The sequence below is a fragment of the Cervus canadensis genome, chromosome 1, assembly GCF_019320065.1.
Source record: "Cervus canadensis isolate Bull #8, Minnesota chromosome 1, ASM1932006v1, whole genome shotgun sequence".
Classification (NCBI taxonomy): Eukaryota; Metazoa; Chordata; class Mammalia; order Artiodactyla; family Cervidae; genus Cervus; species Cervus canadensis.
In genome coordinates, this window is record NC_057386.1 from 34787944 (window position 1) to 34815574 (window position 27631).

The 27631-nt window shown below is 50.6% G+C and overlaps 1 protein-coding gene across 3 annotated transcripts in view; it reads left to right on the plus strand.

Annotated features, from left to right (window-relative positions):
- The window catches only part of WSCD1 (WSC domain containing 1), a 46916-nt gene extending 26812 nt beyond the window's left edge, over window positions 1-20104 (plus strand). For all 3 annotated transcript variants that reach the window (XM_043477315.1, XM_043477311.1, XM_043477304.1), the window contains 4 exons: window positions 8911-9070; window positions 10075-10239; window positions 13583-13783; window positions 15411-20104. In XM_043477315.1, the coding sequence (XP_043333250.1) occupies window positions 8911-9070; window positions 10075-10239; window positions 13583-13783; window positions 15411-15763 (879 nt within the window). In that variant the 3' untranslated portion in view covers window positions 15764-20104. The remainder of the gene's footprint in view (window positions 1-8910; window positions 9071-10074; window positions 10240-13582; window positions 13784-15410) is intronic.
- Window positions 20105-27631: the final 7527 nt, after the last annotated feature.

The window sequence follows — 27631 nt, forward strand, 5'->3', positions numbered from 1 at the left end:
ATGATCTGACTGTCTGCCAACAAGAGCAACTTGACCTATGTAAATGTGTTTTTAAACACAGTAAAATGATCTTGTCTAATTTTCTGCGATCGTGTTGGAGCTGGAAGAAAACCTGCTCATTCTCAGTCCTTCGGATCCTGTCACCTCCTTCATTTGGACAGAAGGTGAGAATGAGCTTAGCTGTTTGCAGTGCTGCCCATTCGGGTGAGGGGTCATTAATTTTGAAGCCCCGTTATTGGTGCAAGAGTAGACAGGCCCTTTACGGGAGCGTGTGTTCCACGGCAGGGCTGATGTGTGAAATCCAGCACCATCTGTAAATAGGTTACTAACGTGTGAAGCTTCAGCTATTAAGCCTTGTGATCTGAGGCTTGTTCTCTCAGCAACGGCTAGTAGTTCTACCGAGAAAGGCTTTGCAGGGAGAGGTGTTATCCTTTCTGCCTGCCCCCTTTTAGCCCCTTTTGGGGTGTGTGAGTTCTGCATACAGAATAGTAACCACCTGGATGTTTTCCCATCAATGTATCTTCTGAGGTTTTTTCCCTTTGTCCGTTTAACGGAGGCGTTAACCCAGCCGCCTGTGTGATGGAAAGGCACAGATTAACTCCAAGCTTGCTTGTTCTCTGCTGGGCGGTGGCCTGACCAAATCCCCTTGGATCTTGATAGATGCAGTCCGTCCTGTGTGGCCCCATTCCCTCCACTGGGCATGAAATTTCACGTCTCTGCCAAGGATTGGGTCTGTAAGGGTCTGGGTTTTCTGAATTAGTACCTCTGTCTGCTGTCTGGGGCTCCAGTCTCGGAGAGCCATCGCCCAAGGGGACATTCCCTAGGGGACACTCTGACGTTTGCCCCGAGCTGTCTTGAGGTGGCACCTTTGAGGCTGGAGATGTGGAAGGGGACTAGGGAGTCAGCGCTTCCAGTGGAGAAGGGTGGATACAGAGATGGCCCAGCACCCCCACCGCCACCCCATGTGTTAGCCTCCCCCAGACTCAGACCAACCAATCTGCCGAGAATCTAGTCTCTGCAAGACATCTTAATAGTATGGTTGTTCCTTGAAGAACACGGTTTGAATTGTACTTGTCCACTGATACATAGATTTTTTTCAGTGAAGAGGTACCACAGTTTACATCATCAGCCACTGGTTGAATCTGCGGGCATAGAACCACAGACTTGAGGAGCCGAGGATTTTGTTATCAGCAGTGGGTTCTGGAACCCATTCCCTGCAGATACCAAGAAATGACTGTATTTCATTCCATCCACAAATCCCCTTATAGCTGGAGAAGTCAAAACTCCATCTGTCTGAATTTAAACTCATACCAGAACCCTTAATCATTAAGCTACGCCCCCCTTTTACAGATGATAAAATCAAGGCTCACACTGCCCAATAGTTTGTTGATAGTCATGTAAATGGGATTCAAAACCTGGGATTCCTGGGGCTTCCAAGTGGTGCTAGTGGTAAAGAACCTGCCTGCCAATGCAGGAGACATAAGAGACATGGGTTCTATCCCTGGGTCTAGAAGGTCCCCTGGAGGAGGGCATGGCAAAGCCCGGGATTCCTTATGACAAGCCATGAACTGGGTCCGCTTCCCATAACTGCCTCTCCAAACCACACAGCTCTGCACCTGCACTCAGGTCAGAGGGAAACATGCTCTCAGTTCCAGGATCAGTGGGTTTACATTCAATCTGACATTTGCCTGAAAACAAGAGTCAACTCCCTCACCTCCCATCTCCCTCCAGGGGCATCTCCTCTCCTTTTTGTGTCTTAAATGTTACTCAGTTCTGCCTCTGGAGGCGAGAGACTGGTCAAAGCCAACCTCCATGCTGGTTCATGGATTTCATCACAAATCTACCGCCTTCATGTGTTTGCCTCCCAGAGATTAAGTGTGGTGTGTGGCAAAGCCGCGGTCTAGGAGTCTGGAAGGCTGGCCTCTGCTCCCACTCACATACCCTGACGGCCTGAGGTTGTCATGGGCTTCCTTCCACCTGCCTCCAAGCCTCAGTTTCCCCTTCTGAAACCTAAAGCTCTCATCTCTGAAGTTTGGGGTGATGCTGTGTAATCCTAGAGATCCTGAGAAAGGTGCCTAGAGAGGAAGCAAGGATGGAGGAGAGGAGATCCCAGAGCGGGTGCTGCTTGGGGCCTCACTCCTCGCCTGGTGGAATGTCCACTCCTTGACCCCTTGGCCACGGCCAAGCCTTTGCATATGGATCCCCACCCCACCCAGGGATTCCCAGGTGGCGCAGTGGTAAAGAATCCACCTGCCAAAGCAAGAGACACAAGAGACACGGGTTCGATCCCTGGGTGCAGAAGATCCCCTGGAGGAGGAAATGGCAACCTACTCCAATATTCTTGCCTGGAGAATCCATGGACAGAGGAGCCTGATGGGCTGTAGAGTTGCAAAGAGTCAGACAGGACTGAGCATGCATGCATGTACACGCCCCACCACTTGGAAAGCCCAGCCCTGGCCATGTCATGACCTGGCTCTAGGCTGATGCCCACCCACACCACAGCCCCAGCTCGCACCCGAGCTCCCATCCTGGGCACCCAGCCTCAAGCTGTAGAGGAAGTACTGGGATGAGAATGTATATCCCCCCTCTGCCCTCGGACACAGGCTGAGCCGGCTCCCTTTTGAACCCCTCATCTGTTTGAAACAGTGCCACGTCTGGGCTCCCATTTTTCTGCCTTGCTTTCTTGGTTCATTTTCTCCTCTTCTCTCTGTGCATGTGTTCTCTCTGTCTCTTTGTCTCTTACTGGAGCTTGGGGTGGAGGTACAGGAAGCAAGGAGGTCGGCAGAGAGATAAGATTCATCAATATTTAATTTTTATGGAAATCCTGTCTTAGAAATCCCCAAGGGGCTGAAAATTGTTCTGTGTTTTCAGAATCCAGTGATGTTGCTGAAGAGGTTATGTTGTAAATAAAACCACATTACTGTCTGCAGCTCTCCCGTTGCTCTGCAAACACCCGGAAACTTGACAGTTTAATCCACTCAAGGAAGCAAAAGGGTTCGGGTCACTGGTGGGGGCAGCCCAGGAATACAGGCTCCTGAGGCCTCAACATCAGCCACTGCCACCAGGGAGGGAGACAGAGCCAGCCCAACGAGCAGACTTTTTGTTTCTTTTTTTTTTTTTTTACCATGTGGCTGAGATTCTTGTCTGAACAGGATTCTCAGGATGGCAGAGCTCCCTGAGGTTCCTGTTGTCAGAGAGGGTTTGCTTAGATGGAGCAGACTTTCTTCTCTTTACTCGTGCCCGGGGCACAAGTGACCAACAGAAGGCTCATGTCCGAGTGCATTGCCAACAACTCTGGGGGGAGTCGAGATCTGGAAAGGACGTTCATTCATTCATTCCTTGGTTCCTCCATCCAACATTCATTAAGCATCCACCATGTTGTCAATACTGTTCTAGGTACTGAGAATTCAGCAAAGCATACCAGGCACTCAAAAATCTCGGCTTACATTCTCATGGGTAAAGGCAGACAGTGTCTGTGTGTTAGTCATTCAGTCGTGTCTGACTCTTTGTGATCCCATGGACTGTAGCCTGCCAGCCTCCTCTGTCCATGGAATTCTCCAGGCAAGAATACTGGAGTGGGTAGCCATTCCTTTCTCCAGGGCATCCTCCTGACCCAGGAATTGAACCTGGATCTCCCACATTGCAGGCAGAGTCTTCACCATCTGAGCCACCAGGGAAACCCCAAAGACAGATAGTAAACCAGGTAAAATAAGTGAAATAGTATACTGAATGATGACAAGTGCTGTGGAGAAGAAGAAAGCAGAAACCTTACATCCTTATATATTTTCCCGTGGGAAATGAAGATGTGTATCCACTGAAATTCTTGTCCAGGAATGTTTATAGCAGCAAGATTCATAACAGGTAAAACTGGAAGCAGCCCAGGGGCCCATCAAGTGAATGAATCCACAAACTGTTATGTCCACACACGGAATAATACTCAGCGATATAAAGGAGCAATCTACTGCCAGATAAAACAACATGCGTGGACTTAAAAAATATTTTTTTTTCTGAAAGGAACCAGACTCACAAACATATGCGCTGAGGGATTCTATTTTTAGGCCATTCTAGAATAGACAAAACTCATCTGTGGTGATGGAAATCAGACTAGGAGGAGGGAGGGAGAGATGAGTGGGAAGGGGCTGAGGAAACGTGGGAGGGAGGTGTGATGGGTCCTGATAACCATTCATCAAACAGCCTGGGTAGTACATCAAGGTCAGAGCATTCTTTTTTTTTTTTTCCATTGACAAACTTCTATTTTTCATATTTACCGCTGATTTTTTTTTCAATTGGAGTATAATTGCCTTAAGGTGCTGTATTAATTTCTGTTGTACAACAACATGAATCAGCTCTATGTACACATATATCCCCTCCCTCTTGGACCTCCCTCCCACCCCACTCCCATTCCACCGCTCCAGGCCATCGCAGAGCTCGGAGCTGAGCCCCCTGTGCTACATAGCGATTCCCACTAGCTATCTGTTTTACACATGATAGTGTATATGTGTCAGGGCTACTCTTTCAAATCATGATGGACCTACTTACAGGGCAGGAATAGAGACACAGATGCAGAGAAAGGACTTGTGGACATGGGGCGGGGTGGGAGAAGGAGAGGGTAGGATGAACTGAGAGAAGGTCAGAGCATTCTGCTGAGGGAAGTTACATGCATGAAACAGAAGCAGACAACACAGTGAGGGGTTGTGGCGGGTCTCAGTGATGGCAGGAGGGATTTGCAACTTGAAATGGGGTGGCCCTGGAAGGCCTCGTGGAAGAGGTCTTACAGAAAGCGAGGGAGAAAACCATGAGGGTGTCTTGGGAAAGACAGTCCAGGCAGAGAGCACAGGACGTGATCCGCTCCGCTGCCATAACTGAGTTCCACAGCCTGCCAAGTGGCTTAAAGAATGGAAATTTATCTTCTCTGAGTTCTGAAGGCTAGAAGTCCAAGATCAAGGAGTTGGCAGAGCTGACTTCTTCCGAGGCCCGTCTCTCTGGCTTGCCGATGGCCTTCATTTCCCTGTGTCATCACTCTGTCTGTGTGTGTCTGGGTCCTAATCCCGTCTTATAACGACACCAGTCAGACTGGATGGGGGCCCATCCTAGTGGCCCCATTTTAACTTCATTGCCTCTTGAAGGGCCCTGTCTCCACATCCAGTCATATTCTGAAGTATTGGGGGTAAGGGCGTCAATATGGGAAGTTTAGAGGACACGATCCAGCCAGTGTCTGCAGAAGAGCAGGGACACAGATGCAGAGAGCGGTGTGCACGCTGCTGGCTGGTACCCGGCTGCTGCTTTCCGCCGCTCGCTGTGATGAAGGTGTCCGTCTGGGATGAGTTGGGATGAGGGCTTTGCGGGAGAGGATGGATGGGCAGTGGGAGAGGCCGGAGGTCGCAGTTCCTGTGATGGCTTTTCACTAACTCACAGCAGCGGGAGAGCTGGCTTCCAGAAAGCCAGCGGCCTTCTGATTGAGGGTCAGGACACAGATTTGCTTTCTGTTGAGAAATGACACGGGGCCCTCGGGGCAGGTGGAGTCTAGTCACAGATACTGATGGGGCTTGTCAGGCTATTGTCCACTCTCTGCAAGCCCAGCGGCCCCAGGTGCCAGGGCTGGATGTCACTGCCGCTCTGTCAGCAACTGCAGCTGTGGCCAAAGGGGTCCTGGTTCCAGGGTTAGGGCCCTGTTGGGGCCACTGAGTCCTCAAAGCGGTTCTTTTCTTTCTGTGACTGATCAAGAGAAATGAGACAGATGAACCTACTTTCAGGGCAGGAATAGAGACACAGACAGATGTAGAGAACAGACTTGTGGACACAGCGGGGGAAGATGGTAGTGGGACGCATTGGGAGATGGGAATTGACATATATACAATACCATGTGTCAAACAGATAGCTAGTGGGAGCCTGTTATAAAGCACAAGAAGCTCTGCTTGGTGCTCTGTGATGACCCAGATGGGTGGGATGGAGAGTGGGAGGGAGGGAGGTCCAGGAGGGAGGGGGTATGTGTATACATGTAGCAGGTTCGCTTTGTTATACAGCAGAAACTAACACAACATTGTAAGGCAATCACACTCCAAAAAAAAAAAAAGAATAAATAACTAGGACCACAAGTGCTGCTTGGGAGAGGGGCTTCCAACCTTTGCTTGATCCTGAGCTTTTGGGGCCCTGGAGGGGGAGCCAGAGTGGGAATTTTAGGAACCAGACTCTCACATGCCCTGAGTGTCCGGAGGGTGGTCTGCGGCCTACCTCTGTGAGGAAAGGTCTTAAGAGCTAGGAGTAGCCGAGCACCTACTATATGCTGGGTCCTTTTAATGCATCATCTTCCCTCCATCTCCCTACACTCTATGGCATTAATATTATTGTCCTCTGATGACCCATGAGACAACTGAGACTTGAATGGGCCCGGTTAGTGGCCCAAGGTCACATAGATACTCAACTGTTGCCGTGGGATTCGAGTCCAGGTCTGTTGCATTGCAAACATGGTGTTTTCTCTTCTACTCAGTGCTTCCTCGCTGGTGCCCCTGGAACATGAACTCATGGACACGCAAAGTGACTGCTTGCCCCCAGCCTCCCATCCAGGAAAAAATCCTCAACTCACGCCTCGTCCAGAAAAAGCATGGGGGGATAGATGTCCGAGTCAAATTGGTCCTTGTGGTAGATCAGAGGGAGAGAAATGAGATCCACTGACTCTTCTAGGCAGGACAACTCAAGGAATGTGTCCATTTTACAGATGGAGAAGCTAAGGTTTCAAAAAAGGAGGTGACTTGCTTACGATCTCATAGAATGTTGAAGAGCTTTTCTAGTGCAAGAGGGAGCACTGAACTCTGGAAGCAGGCTGTGTGAGTGTGTGTGTGTGTGTGTGTGTGTGTGTGTGCAGGGGTGTGTAAGAATAGTGAAAGCATCCTGTCTCCTGTCCTCATGTGGCGGAACCCTAAGAAGGAGATGTGGGCCTGGCCCTCGGTGAAATTCTGGGCACATTTTCGCAGAGACAAAGCCTCCTCTGAGGCTTGACGGAGGAGGTGGGAGGTGGGGAGGGGCCTTCATGGGGGCTGCAAGGCACCTGAGGGAACAACCCCCCTGTGTCCAGGAGAGCACCCTCCACTGGGGGAAACCTCCCCTCGCCCTTCCTCCTAAGGGACTGCCCCACCCCCAGGCTCTGCATCACCCTCCCTGCCTGGGACACCATCCATTGTCTTTTCTGAGTGTCAAGATCCTTGGCTCTGCCAAGCCACGCTCAGAAAATGCCATTGATTTTCCTTTATTTATTTATTTATGAAATTTTTGCTGTGGGCAAAAAATAAAAAGGTTTGTTCAGCGTTTCCCCCAGCAGGGAGAAGATTTCTCCGCCCACTGCCTCCTCGCACACACTCAATAGACTCCTCTCATCTCTCTGCCTGGGGGAGGGGCGGGGACTCGAATCGCTCATTGTTTGCAGGACGCATGGGAGAAGCAGAGTCCTGGTACGTGGTGCTCTGTACACAGTAGGTGTTCAAATAACAGGTGTGGGAGAGATGGGTGGAGGGATTGTTGAGCGAGCCTTGGCTGATGGCCACAGGGTTGGGGGGAAGGAGGCAGAGGATATCCCATTCCCCTGTGAGAATACCTCTGCGTGCCAGGCCCAGTGTTGGGCAATTTGGACCTTTCTCATCTAGTTTTCGGGCTTCCCAGGTGGCTCAGTGGGTTAAGAATCCACCTGCAATGCAAGAGACGCAGGAGACTCAGGTTCAATCCCTGGGTTGGGACAATCCCCTGGAAGGGGGAATGGCAACCCACTCCAGTATTCTTGCCTGGAGAAATCCCATGGACAGAGCACCCTGGCAGGCTACAGTCCATAGCGTTGCAGAGGTGGACACGACTGAATCTACTGAGCACACACGCACATCTAGTTTTCACAACGGATGTGCAAGGTGGGTTTTATTACCTTTGTTCCATGGTGACATTCAGAGAGGTCCAAGGTTATCCAGCCTGTGAACCTGAATTCACATTCAGGCTTGCCAGAGACTAGCGCCCCAGCTCTCACCACTGTATGGTGGGTGCAGCCTCCTGCCCAGAGGTAACCAAGAAAATGTATGTAAAAGACTTCCAGGTGGGACTTCCCTGGTGGTCCAGTGGCTAAGACTCCATGCACTCAATGCAGGAGGCCCAGGTTCGATCCCTGGTCAGGGAACTAGATCCCACATTCTGCAACTAAAGAGCCCACATGTGGCAACTAAGACCCGGTGCAGCCAAATAAATAAATATTAAAAAATAAATAAAGACTGCGAGGAGCAACTTATCCTTCTAACTCTGGCAGATTTCAGGAAGTCCCCATCGAGTGGATCAGCTCAGAGCAATCAAGGCCTGCCCTTGTCCACCCCTGCCGTCCTGAAAAGATGCTGTGTGGGAAACTGTCATCCACCCTGCCCACCACCCCAAAGCAGGACTGCAGAAACAGGAGTCAGGTCGCCTCTTTCCAGGGAGGGCTGGCAGGAATTCCACAGTCTGTTGGTTAAAGATGCTGAGCACCTCACTAAGCTGCCCTTGGGTGGGCTTCTCTGTCCCATTCTCACCCCCGCACAAGTGCGTTCATGTGATTCCCTGACCTGGAGTGCCGTTCCCTCCCCAGCACTCCTGATGTCTCCAAGATCTCAGCTCCAGTCCCCCCACTGGAGTTACCCCTCCTAGAAGCACCATTTGCACTCTGGTGTTAACTATGGCTTGTCACTGGCTGGCAGTGAGCTGCTGGAGGGCAGAGTCCCATCTTGTTGAGCTGTCTCCCCAGGTTTGGGCTCAGTGCCTGGCCCTGGAAGGACGCGCAGACACCCATGTTGATCCCAAGCAGCTGCAGGACATCCGCAGAGATCGCCCCAGTGCCTGAGCAGTGGGGGCGTGGCCCCTGCTTTCACCATTCATTGGAGACACATCTCTTTTTCTCCTCCCCGGCAGGAGTTCCCCTTGGCCATCCTCCGGGGCTGGGAGTGCTACTGTGCTTACTCTACCCCCCAGTTCAACCTGCGGGATGCCGTGGACAGCTCGCTGTGTGGCCAGGAGTCTGAGGCCCAGAGGCTGGCGGAGTACTGCGAGGTCTACCAGACTCCTGTGCAGGGTGAGTTCCACCCCAGAGGTGAACTGGCATGCAGGGCTTTCCTTCTGTACTTGGTCTGGGAGTTTGGACTGAGTATATGGTCCTGGGATGGGGGAGGCATCTTGGTGGGTGGTCCTATCTTGGGATAATGTGAACAGAGAGGCCTCCGCCATCCCTGGAGGCTGGACAGAGGATGCAGGGATTGGTGTGAAGAGCATCTGACTTTTATCTGAATCTGGGGATGAAGGTGGTTTGAGGAAGAGCAGAGAGGCAGGATCCAGAGGGATAACATAGCAAGGTGGTGGGGCTGGGTGACATGGGAGCCCAGTGGCAGCTGGGACATCCCTGAGCCGGCCCGTACCTGGGGACCAGTGAGTCACCCGGGCTGTGCCCAGACCCCAGCATCGTCCTTGTCTGAGAAGCAGGTCTGCCCAGCTGACCCTAGGGGCTGATAAGAAGAAGAGCAGCTGGGGAAGGTCACTGTCACCTTTATCAAACACCTATGGTGACCCAGCACAGCCCTGGGGCCTTGGGAGATGTTCACCGGAGGGTTCCATGTGCCCTGACACAGCTCTAGGGGGACCTCCCAGAAAGAGGGGGCACAGAGACTAACTAACACCGGAAGTTCTGAGTCCTGATTCCTTGCTGCTCTATCTGGTGTATGACATTGTTCTGCCCGGCCACGACCCCCAACCCACCTCCCCTGCAGAGTCTGAAATTATCTGAGCTGGGCCAGGAGGGTTCGGCTGTGACCTCTTGAAAGACAAGGTTGGGCACCCGCAGGGCACTGATCCCCACTAGACTCGTCCAGTGGGAGGTCTCGTCATCACTGGGGCTCTCTGGCCAGCCACAGACCCGTGCAGCCAAGGTCCAGGTGGCACATCCCTTCCCCTCTTTGAGCCTCAGTTTTCCCATTCCATTAAATGGGAGGCTTGGGTCTGCACTTCTTGCCAAGAGGAGTCGGGCAGTGAGTCTGGGAGTCACAGTGGAAACGGGGAACCCTGAGATGACTTCTGGACTTTCAGACACTCGATGCACAGACCGGAGGTTCCTGCCCACCAAATCCAAGGTGTTCGTGGCTCTGTCGAGCTTCCCTGGAGCTGGGAACACGTGGGCGCGGCACCTCATCGAGCATGCCACTGGCTTCTATACAGGCAGCTACTACTTCGACGGAACTCTCTACAACAAAGGTGAGCGAGGGCTGCCGGGGAGGGAGGAGGTAGCTCTCAGGCCCAGACCCCAGCCTCTGCAGCCCGGGCCCTCCTGGAGCACCAGAGCTGTGCTTCTCACTCTTGAACGTGTCAGCATCAGCTTGTCTGTGCGTGCTCAGTCGTTAAGTCACATCCGACTCTTTGCGACCCCAGGGACTGTTGCCCGCCAGGCTCCTCTGTCCATGAATTTTCCCGGCAAGAATACTGGAGTGGGTAGCCATTTCCTCCTCCAGGGTATCTTCCCAACCCAGGGATTGAACTGACGTCTCCTGTATCTCCTCATTGGCAGGCAGATTCTATACCACTGAGCCACCTGGGAAGCCCTAAGCAATACCTTGAGGGCTTATTAATTCAACATAGATTCCTGGTTTGTACCCATCCTGCCACCAAGAGAATGTGACTCGATTAGTCTGAAGTGGGGCCTAGGAACTGGCATTTCTAACAAGCTCCTGTGTGATGCTGAAGCAGTCAGCTCTAGGACCACACTTTGAGAGGAAATTCACAAGATCTGATCTGGATTCAAAGGGAAAGCCTAGTCACTTAGATTCCCTCTCAATAAACATTTTTTAAATTTTCCTTAATTTTTACAGCCCTCAATAATTAGGGGAAACTGACTTCATCTGTTCATTCCCCCCCACCTCCGCCCCTGAGGTAAATGTAGCTTATCAAAATACTGTTTCTTAAAACTAGGTCCAAAAATCTTCAAGAGTTTAATGATTTCTAATATTTCTGTTGTAGAAATAAGAGGCCTCATTATGTCAAGTAAATGAACTTTAAAACGGTTCAAATCTGTGCACTGTTTAAGACTAAGAACCTCAGATAAGCCAAGTGGGATACATATTTGGTGAAATAGATTTCTCTGTTGTCAGGTGTTACAACAGTTTCTCAGGGATTCTTAGCTCAGAGTTTGGCTTAGGGAAAGAGGATCCTATCAGTAACATCCTGGAGAAAATAGAAAGTTCCTAAGGTTCTGTGATTACCCACAGCAGTCTTGATCTGGTTGGTAAAAAAGCCAAGGGTGTCCATATAACCCAGTCTCATCATAGTTGGGAGTCTTTTTAAAAAATTTTTTTGAAATCATGTTTATTTATTAGTATTATGTAGCACAAAGCTTGATGGTTGGTTTTCTTTTTATGTGTTTATTTATTTGTTTTTGGTCATACTGGGTCTTTGTTGCTGAACTTTTCTCTAGTGGTAAGCAGGGGTTACTCTCTAGTTGTGGTGCAAGGACTTCTCATTGCAGTGGCTTCTCCTGTTGCAGGGCACAGGCTCTAGGGCACTCAGGCTCAGTGGTTGTGGCTCATGGGCTTAGTTGCTCTGCGGCATTTGGAATCTTCCCGAACTAGAGATCAAACCTGTGTCTCCTGCATTGGCAGGCGGATTCTTTACCACTGAACCACCAGGGAAGCTCATCCTTGGGAGCCTTGAGTGTTACAGCACCTGTAGGCAAAGTAGCCAGATGAAGACTGTGGTCCTGCTCACTCTGGTCTAGTCCCCTGGGAACCACCTACTGTGTACAGGCTGCAGCTGCCCACCATATTCATCCAGAAGGCCTTTACCTTATTCAAACAGTTGGCTGTATTGGTCGACACATGGCTAAGTGACCCAGTGGCTCGACAGCCAGGTATGAAGGGTTGCAGTGACCCTGTCTCTGAATGGCTCTAGAGATACCTGGATGCATCTTTGAGCCTTACGGGACTGGTTAGGTATAGGCACAGGTCACAGAGCACTGTCAGAGCAATGAACACACACATGCATGTGCACACACACATGCACACATGAAATTCTCAGGGCAACTCCAGTGCCCAAACACCAAACCTGTTATGGGTGAGCCTGGTCTGAGTTATAAAGAAAAGTGGTCACTGCTGAATTAGGCTGAGACAGTACAAAAGACACCCTGACTCTCAGGGTGTCAAAGACCAGATCGCATGCTTCCTTGGCCCATGCATTGACTCATTCTTTCCTGGAACTTCCCAGCTGTTTGACAGAATGAATCAAAGCAAAGACTTTTGGTGTTTGGCCCATGGCAGAGATGAGTTTGAAAACATATGTTGAGTTTCAGCTGGTGACCCCAGACTTCCAGATTCAAAAGAGACTTGCATTTTCCAGGCATCAAAGACTCCCTCGCTGCTGGCTGTAGATATAGATGCTTCCCAGCCATTCGTGGGGGTGGGGGTGGGACTCCTTTATGTTTCCAAGAGCTGAAGACCAACTCATGTACATTTATGGAGCGTGTCCCCAGAGCTGATGGCATGGGCTATGTTGGGATGTGGCCAGGAGATTAGCTTCAGGGGACATCTTTGCAGGAAGCCTTCTATTACCTCCCACCACACTTCCAAACTGGTCCCCCTACTCTTTGTCCCCATAAGCCCCTATCCTCTGTATTACATATACTTGGGCTGTCCCCCAAATAGCTGTTGTTGTTATTTTTCCTCTAAGTTGTGTCCAACTCTTTACAACCCCATGAACTATAGTCTGCCAGGCTCCGCGGTCCATGGGATTCTCCAGGCAAGAATACTGGAGCGGGTTGCCTTTTCCTTCTCTGGGGGATCTTCCCATCCCAGGTGTCAAACCCAAGTCTCCTGCATTGGAGGTAGATTCTTTACCACTGAACCACCTGCCCTCCCCTCAATATAAGCTTATAAGCTTAAAGACAGACCCTGAGTCTTACCCCCTTTATCCATGACATGAAGTTCAGCACAGCATGGGCACATGATGATCTTTGTTGATAAATGCATGATGCTGCATAGGGCTGGGGAGAGTCTCCGGGGATGCAAGACTGGAGCTCAGTTACAGGACATAAGGTCAGAGGGTGGGGCTACAGCTGCTGACCACCCTTGAGCCTGTTGATGGGGATCCCGCCCACTCCATGGGAAGGTGGGTAGATGGCAAAGGCCTCCCAGGGACACACAAAGCCACATGGAGAGAGCCCTGGCTCTGATACTGTGGTGCTGTGTGATCTTGAGCAAGTCACATACCCACTCTGAGCCTGCAGCTGTGGTTCATTCACCCGGCTCTCTGCAATGCTCATGTGAAATAGCCATGAAGGTGCCCAAATGGATGCATTCAGGCCTCTGCCTCCTGACTTCCGGGACCCACAGGAGGTGCCTGATCTGCTTTCTCTTGCAGATGCCATCTTTCCCCACTTAGATGCCTTCCTCTCTCACTGTCTCTCGGGCAGGGTCAGGCCCTGTGGTTAGAGGCCGCCCCCGTGGCCCCTCAGTGCCCACCAGTGTCAGCTCTCCCTGGGGGCACAGGTTAGCGTTCATACCTGTCTGCCGCTGTGGCAGTGGGGTCTCCATGATGCCTTTCTCACGGGCAGGGTTCAAGGGCGAGAAGGACCACTGGCGCAGCCGGCGTACCATCTGCGTGAAGACCCATGAGAGTGGCAGGAGGGAGATTGAGATGTTCGACTCGGCCATCCTGCTCATCCGGAACCCGTACAGGTCCCTGGTGGCCGAGTTCAACAGGAAATGCGCCGGGCACCTGGGCTATGCAGCTGACCGCAACTGGAAGAGCAAAGGTGAGCCTAAGGGGCTGGCAGGGCAGGGGACGGGCTGCCTCTTTATTCCTGGAGTCATCTGCTGACACATACTAACCAAAGCCCTGCTGTGTGCCAGGTGCTGGGTGAGGCGCCAGGGGTTGGCTAAAGGGATCACAATTGCCACCCTCAAGGTGGGCACACAGTCTAACCTTTGGGTAATGGATTAGAGAGACACAAGTCAGGGCAGTGAGTGATACATACAAAATGAAGCTGTCAGAAATACAGCTGTGTCCAGCAGAGTGGGTGGTGTGATGAGACACGAGGCCGGGCAGGCTCCTGCTTCTGTCCCTGTGTGATCAGCTGAGGCTGGTGGGTGTTCTCCCCATTCCCTGACACCCTCCCCCTAGGCCACTCCCCTCCCCAGCCATCCCTGCCTCCCACTGACTCCCCTTGAGCCAGTGGGCAGGCTGAACTCTGATCCCTCCTGGGCCTCTTACCAGCCCAGTGACCCCAGGCAAGCTGCAGACCTTGTCTTCTGAGCCTTGCTTTTCTCACCTTAAAACCCTATGGCCCCTACCTCTTAGGGTCGTTAAGATCAGAGAAAGCAAATGTTTCCCACAGCATTGGAGAGCAGCGCTAGTGGTAAAGAATCCACCTGCCAATGCAGGAGACGCAAGTGACGAGGGTTCAATCCCTGGGTCGGGAAGATCCCCTGGAGGAGGAAATGGCAACCCACTCCAGTATTCTTGCCTGGAAAATTCCATGGACAGAGGAGCCTGGTGGGCTTCAGTCCATGGGGTCACAAGGGTCAAATACGGCCGAGTGACTGAGCACAGCACAATAACCCAGTTATGGACACTTATTTTGTTGGGGGTGATTCTTGATATTGGCACCCTTCTCTCCACTGAGGGGAGGGGGACACTGACTTTCTAAATTTTTGCTGGAAAAAAAAAAATCTCATGGACCAGATCATCTGTCCAAGATTGCAGCTGCCCCAACCCTTGCCTTGTTGTACATCACTGGTTAAACCGGTGATCATATCCATCTGTCAATAAGCATCAATTAGGCACCCCATTCATGTAGCTGCACAGGAGCACCTGGGACAGGAAACCCAGCCTGCACAGCATCTTTATGTCCTTGGGAGGCCCAGCATCTGCCCCCCACACACTGCTCGGCCCCCATCACCCAGACTGGATGATGTGCACAGTTGCCAAGGCAACATCAAGGTGAACCGAGAGTCATCTCAACAGAGATGCCCAGGCTTGCTTGTCTAACTCCGCTGTGTCCCATAGGCCTGAGACCCTGGGCTCTTCCTGCCCAGGGATGATCCCAGAGGTCAAGGTCCATCAGAGGGAGAACCAGTTCTTGGAACACTCAGACCCCATGTGTCTTGGTGTGTTTCCATGGAAACTGCTAGGGGAAGGCGGACCCAACCTCACATCTCCCAGGCAGGCTTGGGGCTCTTCAGAGCCCAGCCTCATAGTAACTGTCCCCCTCACGAGGCCACCCCTCACAAGATCCTTCCCTGGTGGGGGGATCCAAGCAGGTTGGTCCCAGGCAGAGGGGGATGGAGCATCCTGGCCCCCAGGAGGGGAGGCCCCAGGCCTGCCAGGCCAGGCTCTGACATGGCGCCGCTTCTTCCCGCCCCGCCCCCCCCGCCCCGCAGAGTGGCCGGACTTTGTCAACAGCTATGCGTCGTGGTGGTCCTCGCACGTGCTGGACTGGCTGAAATATGGCAAACGACTGCTGGTGGTTCACTACGAGGAGCTGAGGCGCAGCCTGGTGCCCACACTGCGGGAGATGGTGGCCTTCCTCAACGTGTCCGTGAGCGAGGAGCGCCTGCTCTGCGTGGAGAACAACAAGGAGGGCAGCTTCCGGCGGCGCGGCCGGCGCCCGCACGACCCCGAGCCCTTCACCCCCGAGATGAAGGACTTGATCAACGGCTACATCCGGACGGTGGATCAGGCCCTGCGCGACCACAACTGGGCCGGGCTGCCCCGGGAGTACTTGCCCAGATGATAAGCTCCAGGCCTGCGCTGCCCGCCCCACCGGGAGCCGGCCGCCTCCACGGGGCCGCGCACCTGTTCGCTGGGATGCTCGCCTGCTGCTGCCTCCGCGGGATGCTCAGGGGAGGGGGCTGTGCCATCTGCAAGGAGGCCCGCCCTGGGGCTGCGTCCCTGCGGCACAGGGACACCTGGGCCTGACTCCCGGCCGTTAGACCCGATGTCACAGGACAGATGCAAAGGGACACACACTCCTCGCCAGACCCGCTTAGACCTGCCACTCTCCGCTCACGGTGTCCCGTTAATGCACCTAAGTCACCACCCTGGGCGTGCCTGACACTCTTGGACTTGCAAACACAAACGTCAGTGCAGGCAGCCAACGCCAGGTTATGTGTTCCCAGGGGCTGCCTGTCTGTCTCTCCAACACACTGACACGCACGTGCACCCCGAGCTCCCAGGGACCCGGGGTTTCCTGTCGCCAGCCCGGTGCAGGCTTGTTGGCCATGGGGTTTGACTGCAGGATGCTGGGCTGGGTGGGCTTAGAGCCCCAAGGGGCCAGAACCCTGGCCTGGAGACAGGCTCACAGTCTATGGCCGCCGGGCCAGGCAGCCCTGAATGCACATCTGCATCCCCCAGTGTGTGTGGTGTGATGACCAGCTCTATAGCCCAGCCTCTCCCTTCTCTGTGGATGGGCTGGTGGTGATACAGGCAGAGCAGAGCTGCCCACAGACACCCCCACCTCAGGACCGGCTGCAAATTCTGTGCACCCCCCACCATCCCATCCAATATCAGCACTCCTTGAACTGGTGCCTCCTTGCCTGGCTTCTTTCTCTGACTCTCCCCGTGAATCTGGGGACTCACGCCTTATCCCAGAAACAGGGTGTAGGGGCTAGGAGACAGGGGTTGGGTGGGTGGGGGCTGGGCCTCCAGGATAGGGCCTATTTGCCAGCAGTGCCAGTGGAGGAGGGCGCTTGGGCTGGGCAGACCCAGGAGAGATGAGTCTTGGGGGCCACTGGGCTGGTTGCTCCACCCATCTTGACAGCTCCTTTGTGGGATCCCCCCACTCTTGGTCATGAGGAAGTGGGGGGCAGCATGGCCCATCAAGACCCTGGGGGGAGAGGCAAGGCTGCAGCTTCTGCCTGACCCCCTATCTGCCAGCCCTCTTTGTCCCTCTGTTATTCACCCTCCACTTCCTGTCACTGGGTCTTTTTGTCACAGCCTCTGTCTCTGTTTTCGTGACACTGACATCTTTCCCGTTCGGGGATATGGGAAACTGGAGCTACTGGGCACTGCTGTGTATGAGCTTACAGGCCTCCTGAGAAGACAGTCTCCTCCTCACAGCTCAGGGTTTAGAGGGGCTGGGGGAGGGAAGTGATAAACCCAGCAAGAGAGGAGTGTGTGTGCTGGGTGTGGGGGTCAGAGAATGCATTGCAGCGGCTTTGAACTGGTCCTGAGGAATCTGTAGAAATTATTCCAGTGGAGCGAAGGGGAAGGGGAATTGAGGCAGAGGGAACAGAATGAACGAAGGCTCAGAGGCTTGGAAAGACCCTTGTGTGTTTTGAGAACAGGTGAGTGGGTATGGGCACATGCCTCTAAGTCTGTGCAAGAGGAAGGTGGGAGTGGGTGGGTGAGAACAGAGGAGGGGACAGAGAAAAGGATTCTCCTTACAGCCAGCTAGTGCTCAGTGTGGGAGGGGGAGGGGTGCTGATGCTAATTACCTTCTTGGATCACCCTTTGCTACATGTCCTGGGCTCAGAAATGGGGCTGCAGAGGTCAGGGGACTGAAGTCTAGAGGGTGAGGTGAAGCTGGGAGCACAGCCAGGACAAGTGGGACCCAGGGAGGGCTATCGAGAACTCGTCCACACACTGAGGGAGAAAGGTGGATGGGCTTGAACTTGGGCAGCCCCTGAGTCCCCCTGAAGCCTCTCCAGGCCTGGGCTGGGCCTGCTGGTCTGACCTCTGCATCAGCAGGAGAAAGCTGGGTGAGGGGTTTGGGAAAGCCGGGCATGGGAATGTGGGACCATCTGCTCCCTGGCTGGAGATGGGGAACTGACATCACCCCGGCAGGCAGAGCTGAGGGCCCTGCAGGAGAGGGCCTTCCTCAGAGGGAAGCCTCCCTAGCTTTCAATTTTTAATGAATGGCCTTGAGCATCCATTCCTGGTGGCCTCCAAGTTCTTTTTGAGTCTCCCTCAAACCCACACTGATGCTGAGGCCATTTTAGATCCTCCTAAAGCATTGCTGGGGCTCAGCTCAAGGCTGGAAACTCCAGGGTCTTGATAAGCAATTATTGAAACAGCATGGCTCGAGGATCAAGTATGTGATGAGCCCTGATGAGGCTGATTCTCCTGAGTAGCAGGAGCAGTTGAAATCCACCAGGAGTTTTCACCCTGCCTTGAAAGGGGGCCCAGGGAATACCTGCATCCCAGAGTGAACCTAGAAACTCAAAGGAGACTGCAGCCCTGAGTGATGGAGGAGAGGGAAGCCAGTCCAGAGACTGGCTTCCTGGCAGCGACCCTCACTCTCCTGGCCACCCAGACAGTCTCTGGGGAGAAGACTCAAATGTCAAGGAGTCTGCACAGGGCAGTGAAGTGGCTGGAGGACTGACTAGGACCACAGCCAGGGCATGGCCCCCTGGGCTTCCCCCACCACCCCAGGGCTCAGGAGAACGGCAGTCCCAGCCCGTTTTTCCTGGTAGTTGATGAGTCTGTTCCCTGTTGCCAAGTACCCAGAGACCCTCGCTCCTTCTAGCTGGAGGGCCACTTGCTCAGATGGCCTTGGAGTTTACTGTGCACCTTAGCCAGGCACACAGATAAGTGGAATGATGGGATTGAGGTGCATTGTGTTGAGTCAGTCCACCTGGCAAGACACCTGAACCTCGGCACCTGATCCTGGACGGTGGGTGAGTGAGATGTTAAGGCCCCGTGTGCTGATGGTTCTCAGCAGTCATCCCCCAGCTCCTGAGGAGCACGGGAAGGGGATGTGTCTGTTCTTTTGGGAAAGTGTTTGTCCTTCTCCAAGTTAGGTCTCATCTCTAGCTCTCAGCTTCTCCATAAAGAGGATGCTGTCCCAGCGAGCCAAGGAGTAAAACAGGCTTGAATTTAGGACAGAAGCATGGCAGATGTAGCTAATCAGACCAGAACAGAGAACTCCTGTTTACAGATTCCAATTTTAATAGCCAGGCTGTGGAGTTGCACAAACCTGTGTTAAAACATGTAATTTTCATGGATTTCCTCTCCCGTTGTGGATCAATTTGGAAAAATCAAAATATATAATTTGAAAAAACTAAAACTCATTCTTGATAATCCCAGTGATGTGTTAATGAGAGAGAAGAATAGACAGGCTTCCAAACCCTGGGAAGAAAACTGCTTAATTATGTGAGCGTCTTATAATGAAGTCTCGTGCAGCTAAAATTAGATTGGGAGTGCATGAATATGCGAGAATGTTTGCACACCAGAATGCATTTTTTCCCCTTAAAAGTAACAGGAACCACTTGGTTCTTAGGGGGCCCCAAGAGGGGAGATAGAAGTGCTGGGGTTGATCTTTGTGGCTGCAAGAATTCCTGGGACTCAGGTTTGTTTTCTTTTGGCTGGAAATTTGTTGGAGGTGTTTAAAATGTGATGCTTCCAAAGTAGTTCATTAAGGTTTCGGGAGAAATTGATTGGTCTGAATCCATATTGATGAGCACTCAATATTTCCCGAGTTGGCCTGAATAAGGTTGAATTAGAGTAGAGTGGAAATAGGATCAAGTCTGCAGATTAAAGGGGTGGGTCATGGTCCCAGCTCTTCTCTGCTGTGATCTTAGAACAAGCCTTTTCTCTCTCTGGTCTCAGTTCCCCATCTGTAAAATGAGAGATGAGTTGGAGGCTGTTGGTTGCATCCCTGATGTTCATTTCCCCATTTCCTTTCCCAGCAGCCCCTGATGTCTCTTGGCAGGGGCAGGTTATGCTCTGCTGGAGCTGTCTCTGTCATCATTTCTGGAGTGGGATGCATGACCTGGACTAAGCCCACACCTCATCCCATCTCTCTGGCTACAGTGATGGTCATGTTTCCTAAGGCAACGGAGCCAGAGGGAATTTCAAGACTTTTTTCTGGAAATGTTGAGTAAAGGCTGTTTTTATTCACCTTGCTAGATGTGAACGAAGAAGTAGGTAACCTTGGGTCTTGACAGTGGCTGTCTTGGGAATCCTGGAGAGGACCCCTCCCAGCATGAAGCTGACAACTGAAGGGAGAGTCAGGAGGCAGAAAGAAACCAGGTCCTTGGTGATGCTGTTAAGTATAGGATCTATCTTTGCCTGTGACTGGCCCTGCCTGCGGATGGTTTTGTTACACAAGCCAATAAATTCCCTTTATTGTTTATGTTGGGTTGAGTTTGGTTTCTGTTACTTATAGCCCAGAGGGTTTTTACAAAGGGCTTGGATTGAGAGACCCTGGGATTCTGATATTCTCTATCTCTGTGGCAGAACTAGATGAAGACAGAGACATGAACAACAATGAGCTGTCGGATTAAGCAGTTGCTTTTTACAGGAATGGGGGTGGATGCGAGATGCTCAGTAGGAAGCTGTGCTCTGTCAGCCAGGACAAGTAGCATTTTTAAGTTGGTACATAATGAGGTCACCTGGGTTTCCTTAGAAAAATCAATCCTCTTGATTGACCAACCCAAACCATAAATTGTCTCATTCAATCCCTACCAAATTTAGTTTCTGAGACTGAGTTGCCCAAAGTTCAAATCCTTTATTTTACAGATAAGAAAAATGAGATTGGGAACGGGGGTGGGTTTCCTATGAAGCTTTGAGAATGAGGTGTGGGGGTGGCTAGGGCCAGAATATGAGCTCCTTCCCTGAAACCACCTGATTGCCCTGTACTGCATTCCTATAACTCTTCCAGAAGTTTCTAGAATTGAGGCAATTGTGCACATTCAGCTTGTTTGGAAGTGACCCCATTCATTTTACTGCTAATTCTTTGCCAAGATATTTTTGGTGGGCACTTGAGTTCAACGTTAAGGGCCATTTATCAAGCATCCCTAGGACTTGAAAACTTCATCAGAGGGAGGAGTGCTTTTCAAAAGACTGAGATTAGGGACGGGGACCATAATCGCCCCTTGGAAGGAAAGCTATGACAAACCTAGACAGCATATTAAAGAGCAGAGTCTTACTTTGCTGACAAAGGTCTGTATAGTCAAAGCTATGGGGCTTCCCTGGTGGCTCAGCTGGTAAAGAATCTGCCTGCAATGCAGAAGACCTGGCTTCAATCCCTGGGTTGGGAAGATCCCCTGGAGAAGGGAAAGGCTACCCACTCCAGTATTCTGGCCTGGAGAATCCCATGGACTATATAGTCCATGGGGTCTCAAAGAGTCGGACATGACTGAGCGACTTTCACTTCACTTCATGGTTTTTCCAGTAGTCATGTACAGATATGAGAGCTGGACCATAAAGAAGGCTGAGTGTCAAAGAATTAATGCTTTTGAACTGTGGTGCTGGAAAAGACTCTTGAGAGTCCCTTGGACTGCAAGGTCAAACCAGTTAATCCTAAAGGAAATCAACCCTGAATATTCATTGCAAGGGCCGATGCTGAAGCTGAAGCTCCAGTACTTTGGCCACCTGATGGGAAGAGCCGACTCATTGGGAAAGACCCTGATGCTGGGAAAGATTGAAGGCAGGAGGAGAAGGGGGTGGCAGAGGATGAGGTGGTTAGATAGCATCACTGACTCAATGGATGTGAATTTAAGCAAACTATGGGAAATAGTGAAGGACAGGGAAGCCTGGAGTGTTGCCGTCCATGGGGTTGCAGAGTTGGACATGATTTAGTGACTGAACAGTCAATCAAATCAGGAGCTCAGAGTTTTCATTCCTAAGTCATAAGCATTCCAGGCAACAGAAAGGCCCTGCTCCTCCAAAGTATTAATAGATAAGCATCTTTGGTGGATCTGAGCCCAGCAGTCTGTGTGTGTTTATGTGTACATGCAGGTGTGGGCTCCGGCTGCTGAAGACAGCTGTCCCTTTAAATCACACGCCAGCCATCCTGACCACTATAAGCCACAAGAGTCTGGATGTTGAAAAAGTCAGTCTTTGTCAGGTTTCCTCCAGAATGGATAGTGTCCTAGGAGAAGTAAAATTCTCTTAACATAAAAATGATTTTTGTTTATTCCTCCTCTTCTTCCTCTTCTTTTTTTAAATTCGTTAAGCAATTCAACGGGCTTCCCTGGTGGCTCAGACTGTAAAGAATCTGCCTGCAATGCAGGAGACCCAGGTTTGATCCCTGGATGGGGAAGATCCCCTGGAGAAGGAAATGACTGCCCACTCCAGTATCCTTGCCTGGAGAATCCCAGGATAGAGGAGCCTGGTGGTTTACAGTCCATGGGGTTTCAAAGAGTTGGGCATGACTGAGTGACGAACACAGCAACAATCAATTCAACAACACTTTTCATTCACTTGAAAAGCTATATTTACTTATTTGTTTCACTGGCTTTGAAACCAGTGAAGACAGGAACAGTGTTGTATTTTTTAATACATATTTTACTTTATTTGGCTGCACTGGGTCTTAGTTGCAGCCACATGGGATCTTTGATCTTCCTTGCAACAGCCAGGATCCTTAGTTTCAGCTTGCGAACTCTTAGCTGTGGCACACCGGATCTAGTTCTCTGACTAGAGATCGAACCCAGGCCCCTGAATTGGGAGCAATGAGTTTTAGACACTGGACTACCAGGGAAGTTCCAGCAGGCATTGCTTCTTGATACCAAGGAGAACTGTCCTGGTTCCCCCATTCAGCCTGGCAGGGAACCAGCAAGGCAGGAAAATTCTGGCCCTGGCCTGACATCCTAACAGGATGCTCCACTCCCAGGGGTTACCACTGAAACCAGCTCTTAGCATAATCCATTATTTCCTGTTATACTCAGGCTTCCCCTGTTCCATAGTCACATTAACCTCCATCAGATAATTAAGGGTTTGGCTTTCCATGAGAGACCTTAAATGTCACCTCTCTGCTACCCGATACGTCTTTGAATGACACGGGCTTTAATGAGATGTTCAAATATAGAAAACTGAGTGACTCCTTGCTTGGTCGTGACATTTATTCAGCCAGAGTGATCTGACTACACCACTACATTACTTATAATTTCTACCTGACCTTGGGTGGTGGAGTGTAATCTTTAAGGAAACTATCCATTTAATCTCCTTCGCCTTATTAGCATTTAATTACTATGACAAATTTTCAGATGTACAAAAGATGTTAGGATTATAATTCAATTTTCCCTTCAAACGGCCCAGTAGCCAAGGACAGTGGGACCATCTCTGACACCAGTGAGTTCTGACTGAGGAAGCGTCCTGGGCCTGACTTGGTCTCTGGCCCCGTGGAGCAGCAAGCAGGGCTTATCCCAGCCATAGCTGCCCTGTCCGGGGACCCTGTGCCCAAACCTTCTCTCTCTCTCTCTCTCTCTCTCTCTCTCTCTCATCACTGGACTGAGCTTTGTTTTGCTGCTCAGGGTAAGGCTAAGTCATGGGACCGGGAAGAGGACAGAAGATGCAAAGGATGTCTGCTCAGATCTGGTGGCTGCGCTGGACAGTGGAGCCCATAAGTGAATTGTTTTTTAAACTTTTACTTATTTAGTTATTTTATATTTGGCTGCACTGGGTCTTCGTTGCTTCTCGAGGGCTCTCTCTAGTGTCGGCGAGCAGGGGTTACTCTCTAGTTGCAGTGCCTGGGCTTCGCATTGCTGGGGCCTCTCTTGTTGAGGAGCACAGGCTCTAGGCACACGGGCTTCAGCAGTTGGAGCTCTTGGGCTCAGCAGTTGTGGCACACGCTTAGCTGCTCCATGGCAGGTGGAATCTGCAATGCCGGAGACCCAGTTTCTATCCTTGGGTTGCGAAGCTCCGCTAGAGGAGGAAACGGCAACCCACTCCAGTATTCTTGCCTGGAAAATTCCATGGACAGAGGAGCCTGGCGGGCTACAGTCCACGGGGTTGTAAAGAGTTGGACTGAACAACTTTCAATTTCACGTTAGGAATATTTTCCCATTCTGCTATAGTCTTTTTAAAGATCTTCCCCCCTCCCCCAACTTCCTTTCTTTTCTAACTTTCCTGTCCTGTCCTCAATAGAGTCCCGATGGTGACAGCCTGGTATAATCCATTCATACTGCTCTCTATAGTCTTCTGAATATGTAAAACCATGTGTGTGTGAGTGTGACTATATCTATATCCATGAATGATAGTGTATCAGTTAGTGGAAGATAAAAAGGCACAACAATCTGCATTGTACAATCACACTTTTGCAAAATCATATGATGGTCCCCAATATTTGATTTCACTCATTTAGGAAGGTAGCATGATATTCTCTAGTAACCTCCAAAACAGGGAGCCTGCACCCCACTGGCACAAAGAAAAAAATATTCAACGTTCTATCTCTTTATTTTTAATCTCATTTCTTTAAAATTTCTATTTTGTATTTGTTTACCCTACACTTAAGATATTCACACATGCAAATAAATATCCATGTTCTGGAAGTACATGCTATCATTAAATGAGCAATGACTAATACTTAGAGACCACCAGTCTACAGATTCAGGGACCGCTTTATTCACACAATTCCCTTTTGATGAATATCTAGGCAGTTTCTAGCTAGGGCCACCACAAACTAGGCTGTAAAAAGCATCACTCTACATATGCATTTCTGCACGAGTGCTTTTAGATCTATATATCAGATTCCCAAAAGTGAAACTGCTGATTCAAAGGGTATGTGTACTTACAATTTTTAAAAATTTTCTTTCTTTATTTTCAGCTGTGTTGGGTCTTCGTTGTGGGGTTTCTCTAGTTGTAGTGAACAGGGTCTACTCTCCAGGTGTGGTACATTGGTTTCTCATTACAGTGGCTTCTCTTATTCCGGAGCACAGGCTCTAGGGCACAGGGGCTTCAGTAGCTGGGGTGCAGGGGCTTCGCTGCCCCAAGGCCTGTGGAATCTTCCCAGACCAGAGATGGAACCCATGTCCCCTGCATTGGCTGATGGATTCTTAACCACTGGACCACCAGGGAAGCCCTGTACTTACAATTTTAATCAATACTGATGGCCTGCTCTCAAAAAAGTTTGTAACGATTCATATTCTCATTACCAATGTATACAATGTTTATCTCCCTGCATCTTTACAGGCTTTAGGAATTATCACTCTTTTCCAAGTTTACCAATCAAGTGGATGGGTTGAGAAATGGCATCCAGTCTTTAAGGGCACCATCATGTCATGGACTTCCCTGGTGGCTCAGATGGTAAAGCGTCTGCCTACAATGCAGGACACCCGGGTTCAATCCCTGGGACAGGAAGATCTCCTAGAGAAAGAAATGGCAACCCAGTCCAGTATTCTTGCCTGGAAAATCCCATGGATGGAGAAGCCTGGTAGGCTATAGTCCATGGGGTCACAAGGAGTCGGCCACGACTGAGTGACTTCACTTTTCTTTCATGTCATGTACAGGTGAGGGCATTGGACAAGATGACCTTGAAGATCCTTCCACTTCGTGTCCGTGCTTTTCTAATTATGTTTCCAGAGCTCACCTGTTCCAGGTGTGCCTCGAGTCTCCATCCACTAGTCATTTCTGAATCCCAGAGATGTCTGTGGAACAGTTGCCAGAAACCAACAAACTGAGGATGGGAAAGAAAGCAAGCTGAATGCCATCCAGGGGATCATCTTGCCAGTACTGCTCAGCTTGTAAAAACCATCTTGGCCAAACCCCTGTGATTTCATCCAGAACAAATAATAAAAAGCAGTGTGCAATATTTCTAGGATGAGCATATTCATAGTAAATATTTTAAGATCAATGGCTGCACAAAATGCATTTTCCTTGGAGTTTCACTTTTCAAATGGCTTTGTATTAAAAGTGCAATTTCAATAAATATTCATGGGGAAATTCATTGATGTGTTTTACCATTTACAGCTAAAATTTGTAAGATTCTGGGGGGAAAAAAGATGTACGATGCGTATTTTACCCTCTTAGGAGAAAAGTGGTGAAAAATGCATGATACGCTTTTGTTTTTTCTGACAATAAACCCTCTGAGGCGGGGAGCTATCTTTGTACTCCTGATCCTCTCCAGCCAGTTCCAGGGCTGTTGGCAGTGTGGGCAGAGCGCAACTGCGAGAAGATCTGACAGAGGAAGGTGTGGGAGGTGAGGAAGGCCTGTGTGCAGAGCCTTTTAAAGTCCCTAGAGCCCCTTTTATTTCATTCTTTTAATTAATTAATTAATCTTTGGCTGTGCTGGGACTTTGTTGCTGCATCTGGGCTTTCTCTAGTTGAGGCGAGCAGGGGCTACTCTAATTGCAGTGCTCAGACTTCTCATTGCAGTGGCTTCTCTTGCTTCGGAACACAGGCTCCAGCTGTGGCACAGGGGCTTAGTTGCCCAGTGGCATGTGGGATCTTAGTTCCCAGACCAGGGGTCGAACCCATGTCCTCTGCATTGGCAGGCAGATTCTTAACCAGTGGGACACCAGGGGAGTCCCAAATTCCCTTTTAACATCCCTTGTGGCTCAGTTGGTGAAGAATCCGCCTGCAATGTGGGAGACATGGGTTCGATCCCTGGGTTGGGAAGATCCCCTGGAGAAGGGAAAGGCTACCTACTCCAGTATTCTGGCCTGGAGAATTCCAGGGACTGTATAGTCCATGGGGTTGCAAAGAGTCAGACATGACTGAGTGACTTAAAAAAAAAAATCATCCACATCACCTGCTCTAACATGAGCACTTACTGCATATCTGGTGTTATGCTTAAAACTTCCTGTACCTTTTCCCACTGAGAAGGTACAGGAAGAAGTAGTCACTATGATTCCCATTTTACAGATGAGGAAACTGAGCCTCAGAAAGGTTAAACAATTGGTTTTCATGGTCACCCAGCTAATTAAGTGGCAGAACCAGGATTCAGACTTGGGTGCATCTGGCTCTAATGTGCTCTGTTACTGGTCCCTCCAGGCCTCAGCGTCCCATCTATAATTTCCCCAGATTGCCAGGAGTTGGCTGGGGCTGCAAGGATTGAAGGAAGTGAGCCGTTGTGCTAAATGCCTTCCTGTTTACCTCCTCAGCCTCACAGTGCCTGCTAGGTGCAATTTGGCCACCTGCTCTGCACACGAGGCATCCCACAGCCCCCGTGACATCATTCTTCTTGGCCCCTTTGCCTGTGGCAGGAAGCTAACTCACATAGGCAAAGCACTGAAAAATCTGGCTGCTTATTCCTGCCAATTTCCTCAGAGTCTCGGGTGAATGTATTTATTTTTATAATGGCAGGTTGTACCCTTGGCAACAATCAGATCCTATTGTTCCCTTGCTTAAGGTGCTGGAAGCACTGCCCAAGGCCAATAGAATAAAACCCAAACACCCCCTCCAGCCCCTGCCTTGGCTTGGTATTCAAAGCCCTCTGTAATCTGGCCACATGACCATCCTCTTCCTTCTTGTCCTCTTCATGTGATGGTCAGCTACTGTAGAGGGTTAGCTGTCCTTTGCCCAAGTTCATGGTCTTCTATTTCCCTGGAATGTCATTCTTTCCCATCTCTGACTATTAGCATCTTAAATACTGTTCAAGACCCATTTGAATGGACCTGCCTCCTCTGAGAAGCCTTCTCTGTTCCCCCAGGCGGGGTTCACAGGTCTCTCCTCTGTAATCCCCACAGTCCATTTCCACGGTTCTGCCACTAACCGTCAGTGGCCCTTGTCTTATCTGTATCTGCCTTTGCAGTTGGACTGTGAGCTTTCTTAGGGCAGGGGCTATGCTATTTATCTCTGCTTCCCCAGCATCCCCCCCAGACACTTGGCTAAAAGTAATAGTAACACCCTCAGATAGGCAGATGACACTACCCTTATGGCAGAAAGCAAAGAAGAACTAAAGAGCCTCTTGATGAAAGTGAACGAGGAGAGTGAAAAAGTT